At 52.9% G+C, this 21,157-nt stretch overlaps 1 protein-coding gene across 4 annotated transcripts in view; it reads left to right on the top strand.

Moving 5' to 3' along the window:
* The window catches only part of LOC141930292 (ankyrin repeat and fibronectin type-III domain-containing protein 1-like), a 261,254-nt gene that overhangs the window by 67,207 nt on the left and 172,890 nt on the right, over positions 1–21,157 (top strand). For all 4 annotated transcript variants that reach the window (XM_074840948.1, XM_074840951.1, XM_074840947.1 and 1 more), the window contains 2 exons: positions 11,023–11,216; positions 17,945–18,162. In XM_074840948.1, coding sequence (XP_074697049.1) covers positions 11,023–11,216; positions 17,945–18,162 — 412 coding nt within the window. The remainder of the gene's footprint in view (positions 1–11,022; positions 11,217–17,944; positions 18,163–21,157) is intronic.

Here is a 21,157-nt window from a genome sequence, read left to right as displayed (position 1 = left end):
AGAAACATTTCAAAGAGGAATGAAAAAAAGGAGACTTCTTTTTAGAATATTTCAAATGGGAACACCAGAATACTTTCTTTAATAATTAAAAAGTAGGGAACACACTTCTGTGTTTTCTCCTGTAGGAATAGTTGGCAATTATACAAATTTATGCAAAATATTTTTAGTTTTCATTTTTTTGATGGGAAAGAAGGCAGGTGGGAATAAACAGCTCCTTCTGGTTAGCTGGCTATAGCAGCCACTTTGGTGTGGGGGCAGCAGAGCAGAGCCCGGACCCTCACTCCCAAGCTGAGGTGGCCCCTTGGGTACGGGCACCGCTGCCTGAGCACCCATGTGCTTCCACAGGTGTTTGGTGCTTGGAAGCCACTGGAACTGGTGTTTGTGCTGACTGGCAGCTCCAGGCCTGCTGCTGCCTGACTTGTGCACAGAATTCAGGTGACCACCTCTGTTACATCTTTTTTGCCGCAAATCCATGTTTGTGAAAAACTGGAAAGCTTCAGCGCATTTTTTTTTTTTGTTGCTTCAAAGACCAGATAGCTAAAATTTAGATAATGGAAGTACGTCCTGATGCATGTTATAGAAATCTCCAGAGATATACCCACAGCTGGCACCCCGGGGTTGCAAGGGGTTGCCACTTAGAGCAATAGAAACTCAGGGGTTATTTATTCCTACCACCTTGATGACATTCCAAAGGCATAGAAACTATATTACGTTTATATTCATGAGGAACTGAGGCCGTTTTTATCTTGGGGAGGCTTGCTGCTGAGGAAATTCCCAGTCTGTTGCTGGCTGGGCTGGACTGCTTGGGATTTCATCTTCCTGCCATCTCTGGTGCGGGTGGCTGCAGCCTGCTCCTGCACAAACCACCTGGCAGCCGGTAGGAGAATATTATCTGAACGCATGGAGAAAATGCATCCTGTGAGGGAAGCATAAGAGCAATTCACACTCGTGGTGCTATTAACCCCTCGTGGTGCTGTTTGATTAGGTACAAGTGGTCGTGCAGGGGGGCAAAGGCGAGCGGAGCCCCGGTGCTGGGCTGCGGGGCTGCAGAGGCCCTGGAGAAGTGGGTTTCGGCAGGTGTGTGTTGGTTCATCCCCCTCGTGTGTGTGTGTTGGGAGGCCCTGAAGCAAGCAGCTGTGCTGGCTTTTAATGTTCATCTTTCCCAGAGGGAGGTAGGGAGAGCGGGAGCTTATTCAAACTGAGGATTTTAGGGGCTGTTTTTTCTCCCAAGGGGCAGCGGCAGGTATGTGCTTCCCCTGGCAGAACCCGTCTCTGCCTTCCTCTGCAGGTGCTGAGCTGAAATTGCTCACAGACAGCCTGGCAGCTAAAGCTGCGCCCTGGCTCTTGCTTAGAAACAGGCTGATCCCTGGGCTTCTCTCCGCTGCATCCCATGCGGCGGGCCTGCAGCCCAGCCCTGCGGGGCAGCTTCTTGCCCTCTGTGGCCCCGGGGCTGGCGGGGACCCAGACCAGAGCCTGCCTCGAAGGAGACCTGTGCCTGAGCACTCCCGCCTGGCCTCCCTGCTCCCGCAGCCAGGGCTGCTCTTCTGAGCCTTGCAGCTGATCAGCACCCTGCTTCTTTTTGGCTCCTTTTCTGGTATTTTGGGGCTGTTTGCTCTTCACTCTTTCCCTCGCAAGACAGATAAAACCCATTAACCACCCCTCAAGGCTGGGAGGGCAGAGGCGAGTGCCTGCTGTGAGCAGCTGCTGTGGGGGTTCCTGCCCTTGCTGAAAGCTCTGCTCCTCGCTCCTTGTGGCATCCTTTACTCTTTCATTGAAAGCCATTTTTTTAGGCATGTTACTGTGACACGTTGGGAGCATAAAACCATCTTGTTGAACGGGCTTGTTGTCCATTTGACCATGGTGGTGACCTGCCTCTTGTGCTACTGATGTTCTGATGCTTCAGAGGAAAATGAAAACCAGCCTAAGACTCTGGATGAAAGGTGGTGCCCTGGGGGATTTAAAACAACAATATGCTGTCCAAGCGTATGATTATAAATATGTTTTTTGACCAAAACATATGAAATAATTCTTTTTGCTAGGGGTTAGTAGTCAGATAGGTCAGCTTTGCCTTTGTTAGCTTCAAGTGCTGGAAAACTTGGTCACGCTGCAAAAATTTAAAACAATCCAAGCAGTCCCGACAAAGGTCTCAAGTGTCTTAATGCTTTCTGTGCTGCAGCACGTAGAGTTCACTCCCCTGTGTTTGTCAGGAGCAGCAGTGTCCTTTCCAAGATGATCTCAGCAGCTTTTTGTCTTCTTCAGCGTGTGACTCGGATTTTGAGGCAACAGGGGAGACCAGCCCTGTGTCATGAGACTGGGAATGGGATCAGGAGTTTGGCAGTGCGGCCGATGGGCATCCCTGGGAGGGGCTGTGCTGGGGGGGCAGCAGCGAATGAGCGCTGCGGCTCCGGTCTTGCCTCAGTGATTTTGTGCTGGTGCAGGGTCGGTGAGCAGGGTGGTGGGTGCTGGAGTTGGCTGCGGTGCTGGGCGTCACACAGGACCCCCTTCGCATCGTCCCTGAAAAGTGTTTGCAAATGTAAAGGATGCAGTTGTGTATTTATCTTGCAAGTTAGCCAACCTTTTAAAATTTGAGCCAGGATGCTTGTCTTCCATGTTACTTGCGCTTCATTAGCTTTTGTCTCTGAAATTTTTCAAGGGCAAACAGGAGATGAGTAATCGCTGCAAAAGAAAAGCCAGGGGCCAGGGCACAACATCTGTGGTCCAGTATCTTGTGAACTTGGGAAGTGGGAGGTTTTTGCTCTGTCCCAGCCTTTGACAGGTCGCATAACCTCTTCTCATCTCTGCTTTCCCCACCTTTAAGCATCAGTATACGGTTAATGATGGTGTGGCACTGCAAGCTTTGTCATTTGAAGCAATGAACTGTATCATTGTCTGCATTGCTCTTCTCTGGGCCAGTTTCTTTCCCCTGACTTAATATGCCCACTATGCAGCAGCTCAGTCCCAAACACACTTTGCTGTTCCCCGCCGGTCTCGGGGGCTGGCCACATTTCTGAGTCATTGGTGTGTCCCCTGCATCATGCTTGTGAGCTGACTTTCAGTGTGCAAGATCTTTAGGTGAGCTTCCTAATTCATCTAAAATACCCTTCTTAATAAGGTGGAGAGTGCAGCCTCAGCCCTCTTTCTTCTGGAGAGTGGTCCATGAGCCTTTTGTGTTCCCTGCAGAGCATCCTAGATGCCTTTGGCCATCCTCTCTGCTTCTCAGGTGTCTGGATGGCAGAGCCTGGCTATGAGCACGGGGACCCTGGGGCGTTCACAACACTGGTCCCTGAGGATGCAGGTCACGCTCTTGAGCTGCCTGCAGGGAGGATGCTCGCCTGTTCCGCCGTTGTGCTGGGATTCATGCGTTCACCTTCATCTGCCCTCTTTCCCCGTTATCAGAGAGAACTCCGTGAGCAGGATAAATGTTCACACTCCATAAATGTTTCTGCTTCTTTGCCTGGCCCTGGGGAGTTTCTGTCTTTGGACTTTGTGTTGAGGAGGCGCCACTCCAGTGGGTCTGGGCTGGGCATCTCTGCCAGAGCCCTCCCGCTAGCCCGATGCATGCTTCTCCCCTGTTAATGGTGTGCAGGTCAGCGTAGCAGGTGGGCAAGAGGGTGCCCAGGACTCCTCTCCGCTGTGGGACGTGGAGGGGATAGTCTTGTGGCATCGTAGGGACAGAGTGTGTCTGTGCGCTGGGTCCGGTTGGGGCAGGGTGACTATTGACAAGGGCACCCGTGGGGTGCGCCTGAGCTGGGGAAAGCCCTGGGGGGACTGGGGAGAGGTCCCTGCTGGCTGGGGATTTGGTTCACTGTCTGCAACAGAGCCGGAAAAAAAGGTTCTTTTAAGAAAGAAACCAACACACTTCGAATAAATGAATGGCAGTGTCTGGCCCCAAAGTATTTCCTTTTGCCTTTTTAACAATTACATTTAAGTAGATGTTGAAATGGGAGCGTTGCTATCAAACACAGCCACGGTGCTTGGGTTCAGAACTGCTGATCTGAAACGTTACTGGTTTTTTAGCTTGTTTCCCTGCAGCAGTGTGTGAGGCTGGCTGGCCAGGGGTGGGTTTGCCTGCTGGCCAGCTTGGACTGATGGGATGGTGCCGGGGGGGTGAGTGCTGACAGAGCAGTGGTAGGTCTTTAGCACTGAGTAAAATGCCGGGTGGGTGAGAAGCTGTCGGTAGTGTGGGCAGTGGCTGGGTGTGACAGCGACTGTTGCACACTGCAGAGCTCAGGGCTCTTCAGGCAGCTGCTGCCACAAGAAGGACTTTTGGCCTTTTTCTGGGAAATTTGATAATCGGCCCCTGGCCCAGCAGGGTGGGTGCTGGGGAGTAGGGCTGAGTCTCAGGGCACAGCTGCACTCGTAGGGTGCAATGGGTGCTGAATGCTTCTCCTCCAAGTAGCTCTTCTGAAATGTTTTGCTGAGGCTCTCCCTGTGTTTCCTGGCACGTGGGGTGTGCAACCTCCTCTCCTGCACCTCCCCAATGGCCCCTGAAGGCTGTCTCACCCATCCTAATTGAAATGCAGCTTTGCAAGGACAGGAGCAATTATTCCTCTGATGCCAGGCGGTGTTTTGTTCAGTGCTTGGGTGATGGCCCCTGCTGGAGAGATGCACTTCAAGCTGGAGAGATGGCAGGAGAGAAAGCTTTTGCAAACCAGCTGGTGGAAATCATGGTATTTACGAGCTCACAGCTGAGCTTGGGAAGGTATTTTTATAACTTCACATGGTTTGGGTTTTTTTTTTCCTTCTCTGATCTTGCAAGCTGAATGCTGTTTTGGTTTTTGTTTTGCTTTGAAACTGTTTCACAGCCAGATAAAAGATGCTCTGTTTTCAGCTATCATCCTCCGCTCTTCAGCCCGTTACCTTTTAACAGCATGAAGACAGTTTTGTAGAGGCTTGGCTTGAGTTGGGAAGAGAAAGATGTCACACGGCTGAACTCCTCCTGCACGGGGGATACCAGCTGTGCTCTGGGCAGGCAGCAGAAGGGATTGCTGCTGCCTCCTCTCTGGTCCCAAATGGTTAAAAAGCCACCAAGTGTGGCTGTGTGGTCCCCAGTGCAGGACTAGGACTGTCCGAACTTCTGATCCAGGGAAGATCTGGGGAACAGCGGAGGACATGGCAGCAGAACCTTGGAGGTGATGGGCAGGAGCTGCAGGGTGGGCAGACTGTGCGAGACTGTGCACGGGGCTCGGCTGTCCCATGCAGTGATGCTCAGGCTTCTCTGCTAAAATGGGGGTTGCCTCCCTCGGTGGTGTCGGCTGCTTCTCTCTCCTGGCTGCGTGTGACGGGGGTCCCGCTGCAAGGAAGTGGCGGATTGTCACCGCTCACTGCCCGTGAGATGAGAACTGGTGCGGGTCTCGGGCTGCTGCTGTACTCAGATATGTATACTGGGCAGAGAGAAAAGATTTTCTGTTTTGGTGTTTTTTTGAATGCGAAGGAAAGATTTCTCAGTGATTTCCTCTGGCTTTGCAATTCACAGGGTCATTGGAAAAGTACAAGTGACTCACGGGTTTGCTAACAGTTGATAAGGTTTTCAGAGCAAGCCGTGGTGATTTGAACACGCATGGGTGGCCTGTGAAGGCTATGCTCTTCCTAAATCCTTGGGCTTTGGTTTTTGAGGCCAACTGGTATTTCACCTGGTTGTATCGCTTCCTCTCAGACTCCTCTAGGTTTCCCCACTGCTGTGCCATCCCCTTAAACTTCACTCTCTGCCCTCCGTGGGGCCCTGTCGCGGCTTTGGGTTTTGGATCACACTGACTTGCATCCCAGAGGCTGCTGCCACTGTTGCCTTGTGCTTCTGCCCAGAAATGGCTTCTAAGGCACTTGCAACCTCCTCTGCTTCACCTCTCCTCCTGCTGCTGCTTTTTCCTGCAAAGCCCCCTACAGAAACCAGCTGCAGGTAGATGTCTTGTCTCCTGCTGCGGTCTGGACAGGAATGAAGGAGAGCATCACACAAATTGCTGCTAATCTCCTCTTCCCCATCGCACACAGCCTCCCCGCAGTGGAGCTCCCACCCGGGGAGCGCCGTGCACTGCTGGGGTGCCGGAGGCACAGCCGTGCCGTGCTTCGGGCTCTGGGAGCTGGGCTGGCCCGGGCCCACAGCCTGGGCTGGTGGGGTGGCCGTGATCTGGCTCTGCTCCCAGCTGCTCCAGCTCTGCCTCTGTCCTGGACACGGATGGGAAGTGGGGTGAGGCACTATGGGGATGGCAGTAAAAGATGAACCCTGCACCATGGAGCTGAGCCACTGCTGGGAAACCTCGTCCTGCCCTGGCTTCTCCAGGAATTTTCGAATCTTTGTTTGCCTTTTGGGGCTGTGAGCTCTTCAGGATATGTGCTGTCCCCTTGTACCTGTCACCTTACACCCAGTTGGGTCTCTGCAAGCTGTTTCAGGGAATGGATGTGCGTGTTTTGTTTCTTTTTTTCAATTTTGCAGCCACTGCTTGTGGTAAGAGGCTGTGCAGTCCAGGCTGCAGAGGAGGGGCACACCGCCTTCACCCTCTTCCCCAAGCAGTGGTGCATCTGCCCTTGCCCCAGTCCAAGAGAGGGTTGTGGTGGGTAATTGCTCCTCCTGGCTTATAGCATCTCTCATTTTCCCGAATCCAGCTGAAACCTTTGCCGAGTTTATAAGGTCAGGTTGCTAAGTTACACCTCCTTGGAGGAGCAGACTGAGCAGCGTGTTACAGGCAGGAGCAGCCGCCAGCTGGGAAGATCTGGGAGTGGTGTCCCTTTGCAATAACCAGGCTCTCCTGGCCCCTATCCCTGCCATCCTCCGTCAGTCCCGGGCTAATCTCAGTACCTCATTTAGCCGTTTTTCCCCAAACCTTCAGCTTTATAAGCTTCCTTTGCTCGGCAGATTTAGTGAACTAATTGACTGGGGGTGTAGAGAGGCCACCCACAATTACCTGTGAAATGCTGTGCGGTCCTGCAGGAGGAGCAGCAGCCGTTTGGCTTCTCAGTCTTCTTTTTTTGAATCCTTATTTGTGTTTTGGGGCTGTGAGCTCTTTGGGATATGGTTGTTCCCCTTGGAGCTTGGAAACGGCCTTGCGTGTTAGGCTGTTGCTAAGCCACAGCTTTGGAGCAGGCAAGCAAAGTCCGGAGCATCTGGTGCCCTGCTCCTCTGCCCCTCTCCCTCTTTAGCCTTGCTCCCTGGCTTAACCTCCTGCTCTCCTTCCCATTTTCCGTGAGCAGCCTGCCTCTGGGAAGGCTGGGGGGGAGATGGATTAGCACAGTGCACATTTGGGTTTGTATGAGAGCTGCTGGGACTGAGTGCTGTGGCAGGACAAGGGCTTCCCTCTTCCCAGGAGTGGGACATCTCTGGAGGTTCACCATCCTCAGGCATTTCCAGGAGATGTGAGGGAGGTTTTCTTGCTCAGTTCCCTGAGAAATTGTGTAAATCGGTGAGGTTTATTTGGGTTCTTTTTGGATTGTGGGAGTAGTGGGTTTCGGGTTATTTTTTTCCCTCCTGCTTGCTATCTCTGTTGTGTTGCTGGATTTCTGCTGTCCTGGTTTTGCCTGGCGTGGTGACTCTTCCATGCCTCCCCTGGGTACGCTGGAGACTCTGTCCTCTCTAGGTTGGGCTGGGAAGTGGCCTTTGGAGAGCAGCTTCTCCCACGTCGAAATAAGCAGGGAGGACAGGCTGGGGTGTGTGTGTGCAGTTGCTTGCAGGAGGGATGCAGGATCTGGCTTTCCCTGGTTTAATTTGCATTAACCTTTTCTCTATCCCTCCCTTCCCTTTATCTCTGCTCAGCCCTTCCCCTCTCTTTCCCTGGGGTGATGGAGAAGCCATCCAGTAAGGACATCACCATGGGGAAGGCACCAGACACAGGGTGCAGCTTTTGAGATGTGTTCTGCCTCTTTTTTTCACCTTTTTTTTGTCACAGTGGCTTTTTTTTTGTTATCCTGTTTGCTTTCAATAAAAGCCTGGGGAAGTAGCACCCCTGTCCCCTGGGTACCACGGGCAGGGGCTGGGGTGGGGGATGCTGGAGCAGTCTGCCGGGCTTGCACCCTGCCTGGCACAACCAGCTTGCGCCCTGCAGCTCTCCTCTGGGCTGGTGGCAGGGGACCAGCCCTGGTGACTGTTCTCACATTTCCCCATCTGGCTGCGGACTGGGACTGATGGAGCTGTCACCGGGCTCCTGCCTGAGCTCTTGCACAGAGCCAGAAGGATTTTTCCACCCTTGTCAAGACTTGATTATGTACTCTCCTTTCTACCAAAATGCCGAACAGCAGCTAAATATAGGCTGTACCAGGGTCTATTATGGCTTTTCTAATTGAGCTTTACACTCCATCAGGGATCTTTACTAATGGGATGTGGCATCCTTGATAGCGGCTAGCTGTGGAGCCTTCTTGGGAAGCATATGTAGATGCAATGTGACTTCCTGGTGGCAGCAGGTCCCTGCTGACAGTTGCTGCTGAGGCCTCTGGAGTTGTGCACGGGATGGTAAATCCACAGAGCCAGAGCGTGCGTGGGAGTTCAAGTTCAGATTTCAGATCTAAACAGGTTTCTAGTTGCTTTGCTCTTTCTGATATAAATCATTGTCTGTAGCTATGCAACTTAACAATTGCTCCTCTAAGGGTATGGATTCTTCCCTTTTTACCCCCATGTGATCCATGTGAGTGGTACTGTAGGCACAAAGGGATGTTGGCACTTAAAATGCTAATGCCATTCTGCAGGTGATGGGAGCTATAAGCAGGTGTGTTTAAAAGCACCGAGATGTACATGCAAGAAAAAAGGAATGTTTTGAACTCTGGCAGAGCTCAGGACTCATTTATGCAGCACGGTGATATGTTAAGTTACATCCCTGTTGTCTTGTGCCAGTGAAATGTGTTACAATGAGAGGTACATAGCTTTACTGAAATAGAAACAACTCGGGATGCTAATTCTGGCTTTGTATCTCCTGGCATAGCTTGTTTTCATGTCAAGGCAAGTGAAGCATGGGGCTTGGAGTGGGCAGGATGGTGCTGTGTGTCTGGTGCAGCTGCAGCACGCCTCTGCAGGGCTGGGGCAGTGCTGTCCCTGCAGCTGTCCTCTGTGGAGCAGAGCAGCATCATCCGGGAATCAAGGGCGAATGCAATTAATGCAGAAATTAATAAATTTCTGAACCTGAAACGTCAAAACATGGTCCCCAACCTTGCTCTGATGGACGCATCTTTTAGGGTCTGGGTAAGGGGCCCTGACGGTGAGCGCAGGGGCTGCCTGGTACCTGGGGCTCCTGCCCTGAACCCGAGTTCTGCCCGTGTCCATCGGGCATCACCGTCCCGCAGGAGATGGGTGCACAGTGCGTAGCTCTGCCCCGGCCCCTATGTTGCTGCTCACCTGTGAATTACATCAGACGCCAGCACCAGTTGGGAGCTGCTGTTACATTTGTAAAGGGAGTGAAAAACGGTCATAATAAACATAGCGGTGACAGGCTGCTGCTGAGGATCAGGAGCTTTTGCATGATAGACTCTCTCTGTGTGACCTTGAGGACCGGCTTAGTGGAAATAGGATAAAATTTAGTGCTCTAGCATGCAGGGAGGCAGAGTGCTGGCCCTGCCGTCTGCACCAGGAGCTCAGCTCTGCGAGATGCTCTGGGATGGGTGGAGGGTGCAGGGTCCGAGCTGGAGGGAGGGCGAGCAAAGGGTGTGGAAACGACCATGGGGAATGAAGGCTCATTTTGTGAGAGGAGGCTGAAAGAACTTGCCTTAATCAGCCTAGAAAAATGCAGGCCAAAAGGGGCTGTGACTTCGGTGTAATGGAAATTAATCATGGGAGCAGACACTGGAGAGGGGGAATAATTATTTAAGCTAAAGGTTAATATTGGCACAAGAACAAATGAGCATAAACCAGCTAAGAATTGAAATTTGGATGGAAATTTGAAGGTTTTGTACCATTCAGTATGAGATTCAGGAACAGCCTTGTGTGAGGAGAGGCCCTTTGCTGAGCCCCATCGGGGCGCGGGTGTGGGCTCTGTGACAGCGGGGAACAGAGAACAGGCTCGGGGTGATCCCAGCCCATAGCCCTCGGCACAGGGTGATCCCTCCACCTCTCCTCACACCACGACAGTGCTGGGCATCTCTTCCTTTTTATCACATTTCTGGGATCTTTGCCTCATGGCCTGGACCAGTGTCATCCCCAAGGAGGGGACCTGAGGACCATCCCTTGAGGGAGGCTGTGGGGTGAAGCAGAAGAGAAGGGGACCTGCTCCCATGCCCCACTACAGGGCTCAGCATACTCTGGGGTTTTGGAGGAGGTGGTGGTGCTGATGTGTGTCTTGGTCACCCCTGCAGCTTTTAAGCCCTGTCATCAGACTCAGTTGAGTTTTGACCCCACATAGACCTTGAACTTGGGTTTCTACATGTTTCATGACACCTTTGTGACCTCTACAGTGCCTGCTGCGTGAGTCTGTCTTGCTATAGTCTGGACCTGGTGACTGGTGGAGTCACCATCCCTGGATGTGTTTAAGGGTCGTTTAGATGAGCTGTTGGGGGATGTGGTGTAGGGGAGAACTTTGTAGAGTCGGGCTGAGGGTTGGACTTGATGATCCCAAGGGTCTTTTCCAACCTGAATGATTCTGTGATTCTGTGACCTTCCCTATAGTGCATGTCCCCGGGACCCTTGAGTGACCTGGTTCCCACCACGAAAAGCATTCTGGTGTCTCAGATGATGCTCAGTGCTAAGTGGGGTTTTTACTCTCTTAAAGGCAATTTGTATCACTTCAGTCTTGAACCCTCTGGTTTCTTTATTTGCTTAATTCTGATTATTTGTGAGTTTTGAGGTGGGGTGGGTGCTAGAATGCTTCATGTGCTGTTTATGCTGATTGTGGCTTACAGCTCAAGATGCAGATTCTAATTAAAATACACTGGCAAAGGGAGAAGGCTTTACTGAAATAGCAGCAGCTTTGCAAACGAAGGGTGCAGCTTGGTGTTGGGAAGGACTGTGTGCTCTCAGTCCAGTGGCAGCGTTATGTGTTACAGAAGTGTCCTGGCTTGAAGAGGCCATCCCACCTCCTGAAAGGGGTATGCCCTGTGTTTTCTCCCCTCAAGGTCTCTGGACAGAAAGCTGCAACGACCGCTCCTGGGGAAGTCCCGAACGCTGCCCAGCATCCCGCAGTCCCCGGTCCTGAGCAGGCTTCCCCTCCTCGACTCCACGGCGTACAGGGAGGAGATGCCAGAGCAGAAGCCCTACAAGAAGCACTCGGCCTCTGACTGCCAGAAAGGCTGCACGGTCCCTTCTACCGGTGAGTGCCACAGCACTGGGGGGAGCTTCCACCCCTTTCTGCCAGAGGGCCTGAAAAATCCTAGCAAATCTTTCCTGCTTCTCCAGGGGCACAAATAACAAAATAAACGCAATTCCAGTCTGTGTGAGGTTTATCCTTCTGCAAAACCAGCCCTTCTTGATGAGGTTTAGGGTTTTTTTGCCCCTCTCTGAGCCTTTCTTCGAGTCTGTTAGATAAACCTCCCCATCTTTCATATTCCACTGATGAAAAAGCGGAGTTGGCTCATGAAAGCCCAGTGCAGGGAGATGATGCTCCAAGCCCTCTGCCTCTGGGTGAGCTGTATCTCCTGGCTGCATGTGCTGGGGCAAGCTGCTGCCTCAGTGGCTCTTCGGTCTCTGCAACAGGCCAAAGTGCCTCTTTCCTGTGGTGTGAAGTGGCCTCAGGGCGCTCATTGCTGATCTCCATCGGGAGCGGTGTCAGACTGCAGCACTGCTGTGCTCTTCCCTTGGTCCTGGCCTGGGGTGGGGATTTGCTGTAGCAAATGCTCCCCAGCCTGATAGTGTGCCTTCAGGTCAGCTGAGGGTTTTTATCATGTTCTACTCCTGTGCTGATCCTGATGAAATACTAATATGCTTGGGCCAGCTGCTCTGAACAAGTTTATTGGCAAAACCGTTGATGGCCAAAGTGTTTCAGCGCTTTTGGTGCCAGTGGAATCACACTGGGGCCATAAAAATGATGGGGAAAGAAAAGGATTATTAGCACTGAAACAAAGATAAGGCCTGCGAGCCAGGGCTGGCAATCCAGCGCTAAGTAAAATCCTTATAAAGCAGCTCCATTCAAACAGCACCCTTGGATTTTTTTTTATTTTTGTTTTTTTTTTAAATCTAACCTGCTCGCAGTCAGATCACTGTGAGCTACCCAGCAGAGCAGCTGTTCAAACCCTAGATTAATTTTAATGCTTTGCAGGCTGCGTTTCATTTCCTGGTGCTACTAATTCTCCTGAAAGTTGTGCACAGAGCAGATCTTGGCACGTTGCTGAGCCCATCCTGCTGTGCTCCTCTCAGTGATGCTCCTGCGTGTGCTGCAGTACCCAAGCGACTGCTCTTCACTCTGTGTGGGTCCCATGGTTTTCCTTTCAGCCCATCAAATTGTTAGAGCGGGTCTTGGTATGGGAGGAAGTCCTGTGGGAACGCTTGTGTAGCTGGCTCCTGGGGACACGAGGGGTTGGGACACTTATGAATGGGTAGGGAATTGCAGGCAACTCCATTGCTTGGAATTGAAGATGGCTTCTGAGGTTCTGTGAGCCCTCAGGATTTCCTGCATCATGATTTGCAAGGACAGACCTGAATAAATGGTGGAGATCTGCCCCTGGTAGAGGGCAAAACAAAGGGCTTTGCAGGACTTGTGCCTGAGAGAGCATCCACTGTGAAGAGCACAGCACCCAGGGCACCCTTCTGCACCCGGCAGGTCCCTGGTTGGTGTGCTGGTGCTTCCAGGGAGCTGTGCTGGAGGTGGAGGGAAGGAGTGGGAGGCTGGTGTTGGACTGTGGGATGAAGTCCCAGCGTGAGTCAGACCCACTGCAAACCTCATCACCTTCTGCTGCAAACACCTCCTCTCATGTGAGTGCAGACGTGCTGGTACGCCACAGAACAGCCACCCTAGAGCAAACCCTGTGCACAGCCCTCCCTGCACAGCGGGTGTAAGGAAGAGCCCTGATTGCACGTAACAAGTGTTTAGGTTGTTTCTTTATTCATGGCTGGAAGGTACGTATGATGCCAAGAAGAGGAGGTGTATGAAAACCCTCATAGGTTGGAAGACTTCCTCCACAGCCAGAGCCTTGGATGAATGAATGAGGAGTTGTTCTCTGTCCAGATCCTCCCAGGCGCTTTTCCTGGCTCCTTTATACTCAGTTAGGAACTGCTAATTAGCTACTCATTAAAGTTATCAGCATGCTATCATGGAGGGAAAAAAAAAGGGATTGCACTGCTAGCAGTGTGTGACATCTGGACAGCAGGACAAGAGTGGAGCAGCACGTGGTGCAGGAGGTTAACAAGCCCTGGTATGCTGATGAGGAAAGCAGGATTCCCACAAGTATTTATGAATGAGAGCCGGACTGGAGGGTGTCAGGAGGGAGAGGAGATCCTTTCCTTAAAGAACTTGTGAATTTGCTTTGAGCAGGTGCCACCACTCCCCGTTTGATGGGGGGACACACACGGCCAGCTGCAGCAGGGACGCGTGGCCGAAACCACCTCGGGAAGAGGCTCACCCGCAGGGATGTGAGACTTTGGCAGGAGCGGGGCCGTTTGTGGGAGAGGTGGTAAACTCATCTTCAGGGAGAGTTTGTTGCTCTGTGGGGAAGAAACCTCACCCTGGCTTGCTGCTGCCCTGGGGGCCACCAGCAGAGGAGCTGCCAGGCAAGGTGGGAGAAGCTGTCTGTGGTGTGGATGAGATGTGACATCCTCATCTGACCATTGGGACGTCTTCCCCAGTTTTTTGCTTTGTGTCCCGTGGTTCCAGCGTGGCAGTGCCGGAGGAGGGAAGTGCCCTGTCACTCTGGGGAAGGTCACAGGAGATTGTCCTGCTGTGGCACCACAGCTGCTGTGCAGGTCCTGTGCAAGGTGTCTGGCAGGGAACTTGGACCCCAAGGATGGACAGAAAAGCTGAGCCTGCCAAACCCTCTCCTTCTCTCAAAACCAACCTTCCTTCTCATTTAGCGAGCCAGGCAGCTGACTGGGCCGATGAACAGGTCTGGGTTTCCTGTTGGTCTGGTTTTGTTGTCACCCTTCGGGTAAGCCACAACAAGTGGTGGTGTAGTCAGCTGGGACAGGCCCTGAGCTCTCTGTCTCCATCCTTCACCCCCTTGCCTGTAGCAGCGCTCCTGGGTTAAACCTGAACTCCTAACGGCCATGAGCCTGGGATGTGGTGAGGGGCAGGCAAGAGCAAATGGAGTGATTGAACAGGGGCATGGGCAGTGCCTGCCTTGTCCAAACCATTATCCATGTGGTGTCACATTTTGCAGCATGCCAAGAGATTTCACACGTGCTGGCAGCACAGAGAAATGCTTTTGCTTGTCTGTCCTTCTTCTGTGTCCCTGTGGAGTTTTAAGGGTGGGCCTGAGAAACACTTTTCATTGCTGCTCTCCTCTTCGTTCTGCAGCAGGCAGGGGCTTCTTTGGTTGCCTGCAACTCTTACCTGCCAGCCTGCATGTGTCGCTGCATGTGTTTTGCATGCCTGACGCCTTGCAGTTCCCTTGGTCTTGCACCTGGAAGGAGCAGACAATGCTGGAGCTCTTCACTACCTCCTCTTTCCCTTGTCTGTCGTGCAACACGCTGAGCTCTTCAGAAACTGGCTCTGTGCCCCACTGTGAAGCTGGGAAGAAGCTAACTGGTAGCACGGTTGTGTGACCTTATTGGGAATTACACCCATGGGGTGAAAAGAAAGAAGCTGAAAGGAAGCGATTGAATTTGAGCTTAGACCAGGACCCTGGAGTTAATTTTCCTAATACTCCCAGGGATGTTTTGGGTGGCCTTCTACAACATCTGCATGAGTGTCAAATTTGCATCTCTGTTGAACTTAGTGTGGGCATATGGGCCCCTCTGGAAACAGCTTTGCTTGCAGAGGTGCCCATCCTGTGCTTTCAGCTGGGTGGTGGTACTGGTTCCTGTGCTCTTCTCCCTGGTGGCATGCTGTTTAACGAGAGGAAGACTCCTGGCTCTGAGGCTTCAGCCTCATACGTGGGCAATGTGCCACTCCCTCTGCAAAAGGAACAGATGGGCCTTTTTACACCAGCCTGTGCATTGGTGCTGAGGAAAACCTTTTGTGATGCTCTCAGCAGCTGAGGGATCTGTGCTGAGAGGAGTCGTACTGGAGAGGCAGTGGGTCTCTGTCCCTGCTGCCCCCTCTGTCCTTTGGTGCATGTCACCCCAACACGTAGATCCAGAAAGAAGAAAGACTTTGCAGCAATCGTTACTGCCAAGCCCAAGAAGATGGTTAATCTTTTAGAGGTACCGATGTCACCGGGCATAGCTCTGGGTGGCAGAGAGATGAGCAGTTTCAAGGCAGAAGAGCATAAGGATGGTTGTCCTCCAGCTTTTGGGCTTGCTCATTTTCCTAGCATTTCCTCTCCAGGGACTTATTGATCTTTCCCTTCTGACTGTTCTCAGCTTGATCATTGATTTACTTGTTTGGTAGAAATCGGGAACAAGCTCTTTCAGCATGTAGAAAAGCTTTTTGGGGTCAACAAGGTCTTGGCTTCCTCTGTGCTGGCTCCCCATGCCCAGGGAGGAGGGACTGGAGCCCTTCTGCTCAAGCCGAGGAGAGGTTTGGAGAGGATCTCACCTCTCAGGCAGGCCAGGGAGCAGCTCGGCCTCTGGTCCAGCTCCAGGACTGCGCTGGAGGATGCAGCTGCCTGTAGCCCCTTGGAGAGAGAAGAGACCAGGAGCAGCAAAGTCCTTGGGAAATTGGGATAAGTGAGATCAGAGGGGACCCACTTGGTCTGTGAGGGTTGAAATGATGACGACTCATCCTTGGGAGGGGTGTCCCGCACAGAGGACAGAAGGCAGGTGGCTGTCCTTTCCCTTGTGCCCTGGCAGCTGGGCTGTGTTCATCACCCAGGGTGGCAGGGCAGTGGTGGCTGGGTCTGGGCATGCTGTGGGGCTGGGGGCGGGCAGCCTCGGGGACATGGCGTGGTGTGGGTGGTGGCTGAGCCATCACAGATGAGCATGGGGGCACCGGGGCTGGTTCCTCCTTCCACGTGCGGTTTTCCTCCGTGTTGGGTGGGTCTCCTCCTGGGCTCGGTGCCTGCGTCGCGGCGTTTGCTGCTGCGTCCCCGCAGCGATGCTATCTCGTGGTGGCAGTCTGGATCTGGGCTCCGATTGACGTGTTTGTGCGTTGAATAATCACAGCTTTCAAACAGCAGTTCCTGTGTTGTATGAGTTGACATTTGGAGAGGAGCAGAAGCAGCTTATTAAATTGAAAGTAGGGGAGGGGAAAAAAAAAAGATGTGAGGCTAGGTAGTGCTGTGCTCCAGGTTGCCTCTTTGTTCACATTTTTAAGCTCTCTTCCTTTCTCTCTTCCCTCTTGCCCTCTCGGTTCTGCTGGTTTTAATTTTGTGCCTTCAGATCCACTGGCAGGACTTTGCACACAATGATCTGTCTTTACACTTAAAAAGCTCCGGGAGCTTGGGGAAGAGACACTTCTGTTGAGACACAGAAGATGGAGTGGCTGGTTGCTGCTCTGAGGCTGCAGCATCCAACCTACTAGTCTCATCATACTCAATGTCAAACCCGCAGCCTTGCTGGGTAAACTAGACTTCACTCACTTTGTGGCTGGTTTTTACCTTAAGGCCTTTATTTGCTTTAAACTCTGGAAGTATTTTGCTCCTCAGCCCTGGCATAGCAGGGTCATGGTCATTCATGGCCAAAGATGCCAGGTTTTTCAGAAAACAGAGGCAAATTATCTTGCTTTGGAAAGAGGCTGCAGCAGGGGGAGAGTTTCTGAAGACAATTATGTGAAATGCCCTTTTGGTCTGCAATGGCTAATAATTGACCATTTCGACAAGAATTGAGCACGAGGGTTTTATTGTTTATTTGTTATGGTTATTGAGAAGTCATTTTGGCTGGGGGGTGGGAGGCAGGACAAAGTCCAGATGTAAAGATGAGCTTGGCACGTGGCATCCAGGCTGCTTGGAAAAGAGCAGAGCAGTGATATTATGGAGACATTTCCTATCATGTTTTGGTTTTTTTCCCTGCTGTTGCAATGAAATATGGTCAGTCCTACCCTGGGAGTACCAGCTCTGCAGGGTGCCGACTGTCCTCTGCTGCCGCTGCTTTCTCAGCATCAATGAGGTTTTGTCTCCAGGTGCTCCAGCCCAGCAGCGCTGCATCAGGTGGTGCTGCTGGCGATGGGCTGCGCGGAGCTCGAGGAGACCGGAGGTCTGCTTTCTGTCCTCGGTTGGGCTGTTGATTTGCTCTTGGCCATGCCGTAAAGAGTATTCTGGAGGAGGAGGTGGCAGTAAATCCTTCTGCAGTTTGCAACATTAGTGGTGCCTCAGTTTTCCCATTCACAAAGCAAGATTTATTCTCATCACCAAGTACAGAGCATGTGAATACCTGCAGGAGAGAGGTCTGATACAGGTGCGTAGCATTAATGCCAGCAGCAACAACTGGTGTGGTTCTGATTGTAGAATTTTTATTCCTTTAAAAACACCCCCAAAACATTTTCTTTTAGTGTGGAATGTCTTATTGGACTTGAAGAATGAGTGACGTTTTTTATTTCTTTATAAATGACCCTTTAAAATAGGATAACCCTACTAGAGTTAAATAGCAGGAAGTTTTTAAGTATTAGGATTTTTGTCTGCTGATTTTTCTGATTAATAATATTTATACTACAATGGTGCCTGGAGGCCCTGACTCTGGCCAGGTCATCATTGTGCTCAGCTGTATTTGACTGATTCCTGCCAGGAAGATGTTGGAGTTGTGGGAACATGAGGCTGGACACGGTGGGAGCAGGGGCTGTTGCCAGGGGCAGGCAGGGGCCAGGGGTACGCAGGGTCTTGAGGCAGGGATGTGCCCTCCAACCCACTCCGGGGAGGGGGCTCTGCAGCACCTGTACCCTACGGTGTGCTGGGGGGTGTGGGATGGGCAGAGGGGTCCAGGCTGTCCACTGGGCATCCCCACCAGTGGGCTGGAGGGGTGGGACATGGCCCGGGCTGCAGCTCTGATGGGGTGGCGTATCCTTCTGCTCCCCAGGGGAGGCCTGGCGGCTGGAGGACGACTGCACGGACCCCCCCAGGAACCCCCAGCTTGGCACAGCGGTGGAGGATGCCCCATTCAGCTACTTCCGCACCCGCTCCTTCTACATGAGGAAGAGCCTGTCTGTCGACAACCACCTGGGGTCCCTCAGCTATGCCGTGCACCCGGCGGAGACGAAGGCCGAGCGCGTCAAGACCAAGCTGCGGCGGCAGTTTGTGAGTATCAGGGTGTCTGACCCTACAGTGTTCACACACGTGGCTTCCCAAAAACACCGACATGTCAGAGAGCTATTTTTATGCACAGCATTACCGAAACAACAGAAAAAGAGGCTGCTCCAGCCTGGTGGAGCGGATGGTGGCAGCAGCTCGAGTTTGCCCACATCGTGGCAGAGCCCCTGCCTGACTTGCCTGGCTCCCCGCTTCCCGCCGGGTGGCCGCAGGCTTGGAGGTGGCTGGTGCTCAGCAGGTGATGTGTGGGGCAAGCGCCTTGGCTCTGGGCTCTGCTGTGCAAAGTATGAAACCAAGCTGAAGGTAGGAAAGGAGTCTTCCTGTCCTCTGCCTCACATGCATGAGCAGCTGGGTCTTCTCGAGGGTTTGCCCTGGGCCAGCAGCTGAGCACAGCAAGGGGTTGGGGCAAGCAGTGAGCTGGTGCTGAGACCTGGGGGCAGCTCAGCCCTTTCTGGCCCTTTGGAGCATCCTGGTGGCGGGTCGGCGGGGGCGCGTCAGGGTTGTGCCACAGCTGCGGGAGACTCTGATCAATGTTTAATGGGCTTTGCCTCTTCTCTTTCCCAGAGACACCCGATACAGGGATTCAGATGGCCTTCCTCCTGCCTCGTTACTGGCCTTGGGGTTGTAATGAGGGCTCGGGTGTCCTGGTGCTGAAAAGCACTTGATGTTGGTTGGAAATGGGTGAGAGCATCGGTACAATGGGAGCAGAGGGGAGGGTGGGCACCCAAGCAACCTAAAGTGCCACTGAGAGCTGCTGGCTGAGGCAGCGGTGCTCGCTCTGCCGTAGGCTTCGGACAGACGCAGCTTTTGAGACCCCCTGTCCCTGAAGTCACAAACTTTCCTGTAGCCCGGAGGAGGGCTGATCCGCCCTGCCAGGTCACACAGACTGGTGCTGCTGCTGGTGTCCCCTGGGCCGAGGCGCTGCTGTATGGTGTGGTTTTGGGGGCTCACCCTCTCTGCTTCTGCTTGGGTGGACTGTTGATCATAACCATTCCTTTTCTCCCTGGGAGGACAGTTCTGGTCTCGGCAGCGTGTTGATGCTTTTCCATGCGCAGCAGCAGTGGATGCCCGTGGGGGTGAGTCTGGGGGAGCTGGTCACAACCACAGCGCTGCCGGTGGCACCCGTGAACTGTCTGTGGGAGCTGCTGCTGCCTCGGGCTCAGGAAGCAGGTGAAAGCCTCAGGGATGGAGACGAGCAGAAGTGGGATGGGGTGTCCAATGAGCGGCTGAAAGATTTTGGAGGTGTTTAAGATGAGGCGGTCCTGCTGTGGGGTAAGGCACGTATGTCTGCTTTATCTGTCTTTCAGCCTGGATCTGCAGCCCCAAGCTGCACCCAGGAGAGTGGCAGGGAGAAGAGGCTGCTGTGATATTGGGGACCGCCCCTCTTTCAGGGATGGTCTTTCAGTATCTCCCTGGGACCTGTCACCCACAGCCTCCTTTCTGCACTGGAGGTGGGTGCAAAATACGTGGAAGGACTTGGGCTCTCAGCCCAAGCAGCATCCTGGTGCCTGCAGAGATGTGGGCTCTGCCCTTCCCCATGGGGCAACCCACTGCCTCTGCCCATGGGGCAACCCACTGCCTCTGCCCATGGGGCCAGCCTGCTGCCTGCTCAGCACCATGCTGGCACCTCTCTATGCTGCCTGCAGCTGGTTGGCTTTGGTCTTTGACTTCCTGAGGTTTTGGGGACCTTTAGCTTTCCTTGGTGTACCCATGGACCTGACTGTCCGTCAAGGAACACAGCAGGATTTTTGTAGTGTAGTTGTTTGTTTGTTTCTTTGTTTGGGGTTTTTTTGCTATGTCATTTCTGGTTTGTTTTAACAGCTAGAAGATGTTTGGCTGTAGACTTGTGAGACCTACTGAGAAAAGTGGGCTCATCCTACCTGGAAAGGGCATCAGCAGGGCCCTTCAGTGGAGGCTTGGGGCAGTGAGGGTGCAGGAAGCTGAGCTGACAGCTTGTTAGCTGAGGCTCAGGCCAGTATGGGACCAGTATTCCCCACACAGCTAGAGAGCCTGGTTAAGTTCAAAGTAAAGGTCCTGCCAACCTGGGGAAGTTATTTCCAAGAACAGGTAGGTAGGGCTGGGCTCCACGTCCTCCCCAGGTTTGGTAATTACTTTCCATCTCCGTGCTGGGGGTGTTGCAGTTTCCCCTGGGTTTGTGTGTGCCCTGGCCCATTGTGTGACGCCTGCTCTGCCCAGCCCGGGCTCTGTGAGTGCAGCTGGTGGGGGAATTGGTACCAGGTGAGAGCCTCTCTCATCGAGCACGTCAGAGCATTTACAGAAGAGAATATGATTTGCCTTTTCTGCAGTGGCTCATCTGGGACCTTTTAGAAAAGTCCATATTTAAAGCTTGATTCATTTTTCTGGGCTGCTGCGCTTACCCAGCTCGTAACATCAGATTTCTGGCTTTGCTCTTCCCATGCTGACAGTCTGAGCTGCCTTTGCCTTGTGATGCAGCTGCTTGGCTTTCTATTTTGGGAATTGCTGAGTGAGGGGAGAGGGTCCTGTTGCAGGGCTTTTGGGGGAGCATCCGGGACCCTAACCTGGCAGAGTGGATGGAGATGGGGCAGAGCTATTGCTCTCACGCATCCGGTGCCACGCAGCTGTCTTGCATCCATTTGACAAGACCCTCTGCCTAATGAAGGCTTTGTGTTGGTCATGGGCATTTAAGCTTCTCCAAGGGAGAATTTATTACAGCTCGTGTGAAAACTTTTGAAGCTTGCCTCCCTGCACCCCTGGGGTATGGCACGCTGGAGTGCTGCCGGTGTTGCTGAAGCATCTTTCTGCTTCCCTGCCAGTGCAGAGGGAGCACCTGCAAATCCTGCTCCAGCCCTGTTCCCCAGGAGTGGCTGCCCTTCCTGTGTGTGCCGGAGGCGAGCACGCCTGCCTTCCTCCCAGAGCATGGTGGAGGGCGGGTTTCCCCCAGCCACGTAGCTGGTGGCATCTGTCTGTGGTCCCACTGCAGGCATATGATGGATCTGCACGT

The sequence above is a fragment of the Strix aluco genome, chromosome 15 (genome assembly GCF_031877795.1).
Source record: "Strix aluco isolate bStrAlu1 chromosome 15, bStrAlu1.hap1, whole genome shotgun sequence".
In the NCBI taxonomy this organism is placed as follows: Eukaryota; Metazoa; Chordata; class Aves; order Strigiformes; family Strigidae; genus Strix; species Strix aluco.
This window is presented reverse-complemented; position numbering and strand designations above follow the sequence as displayed.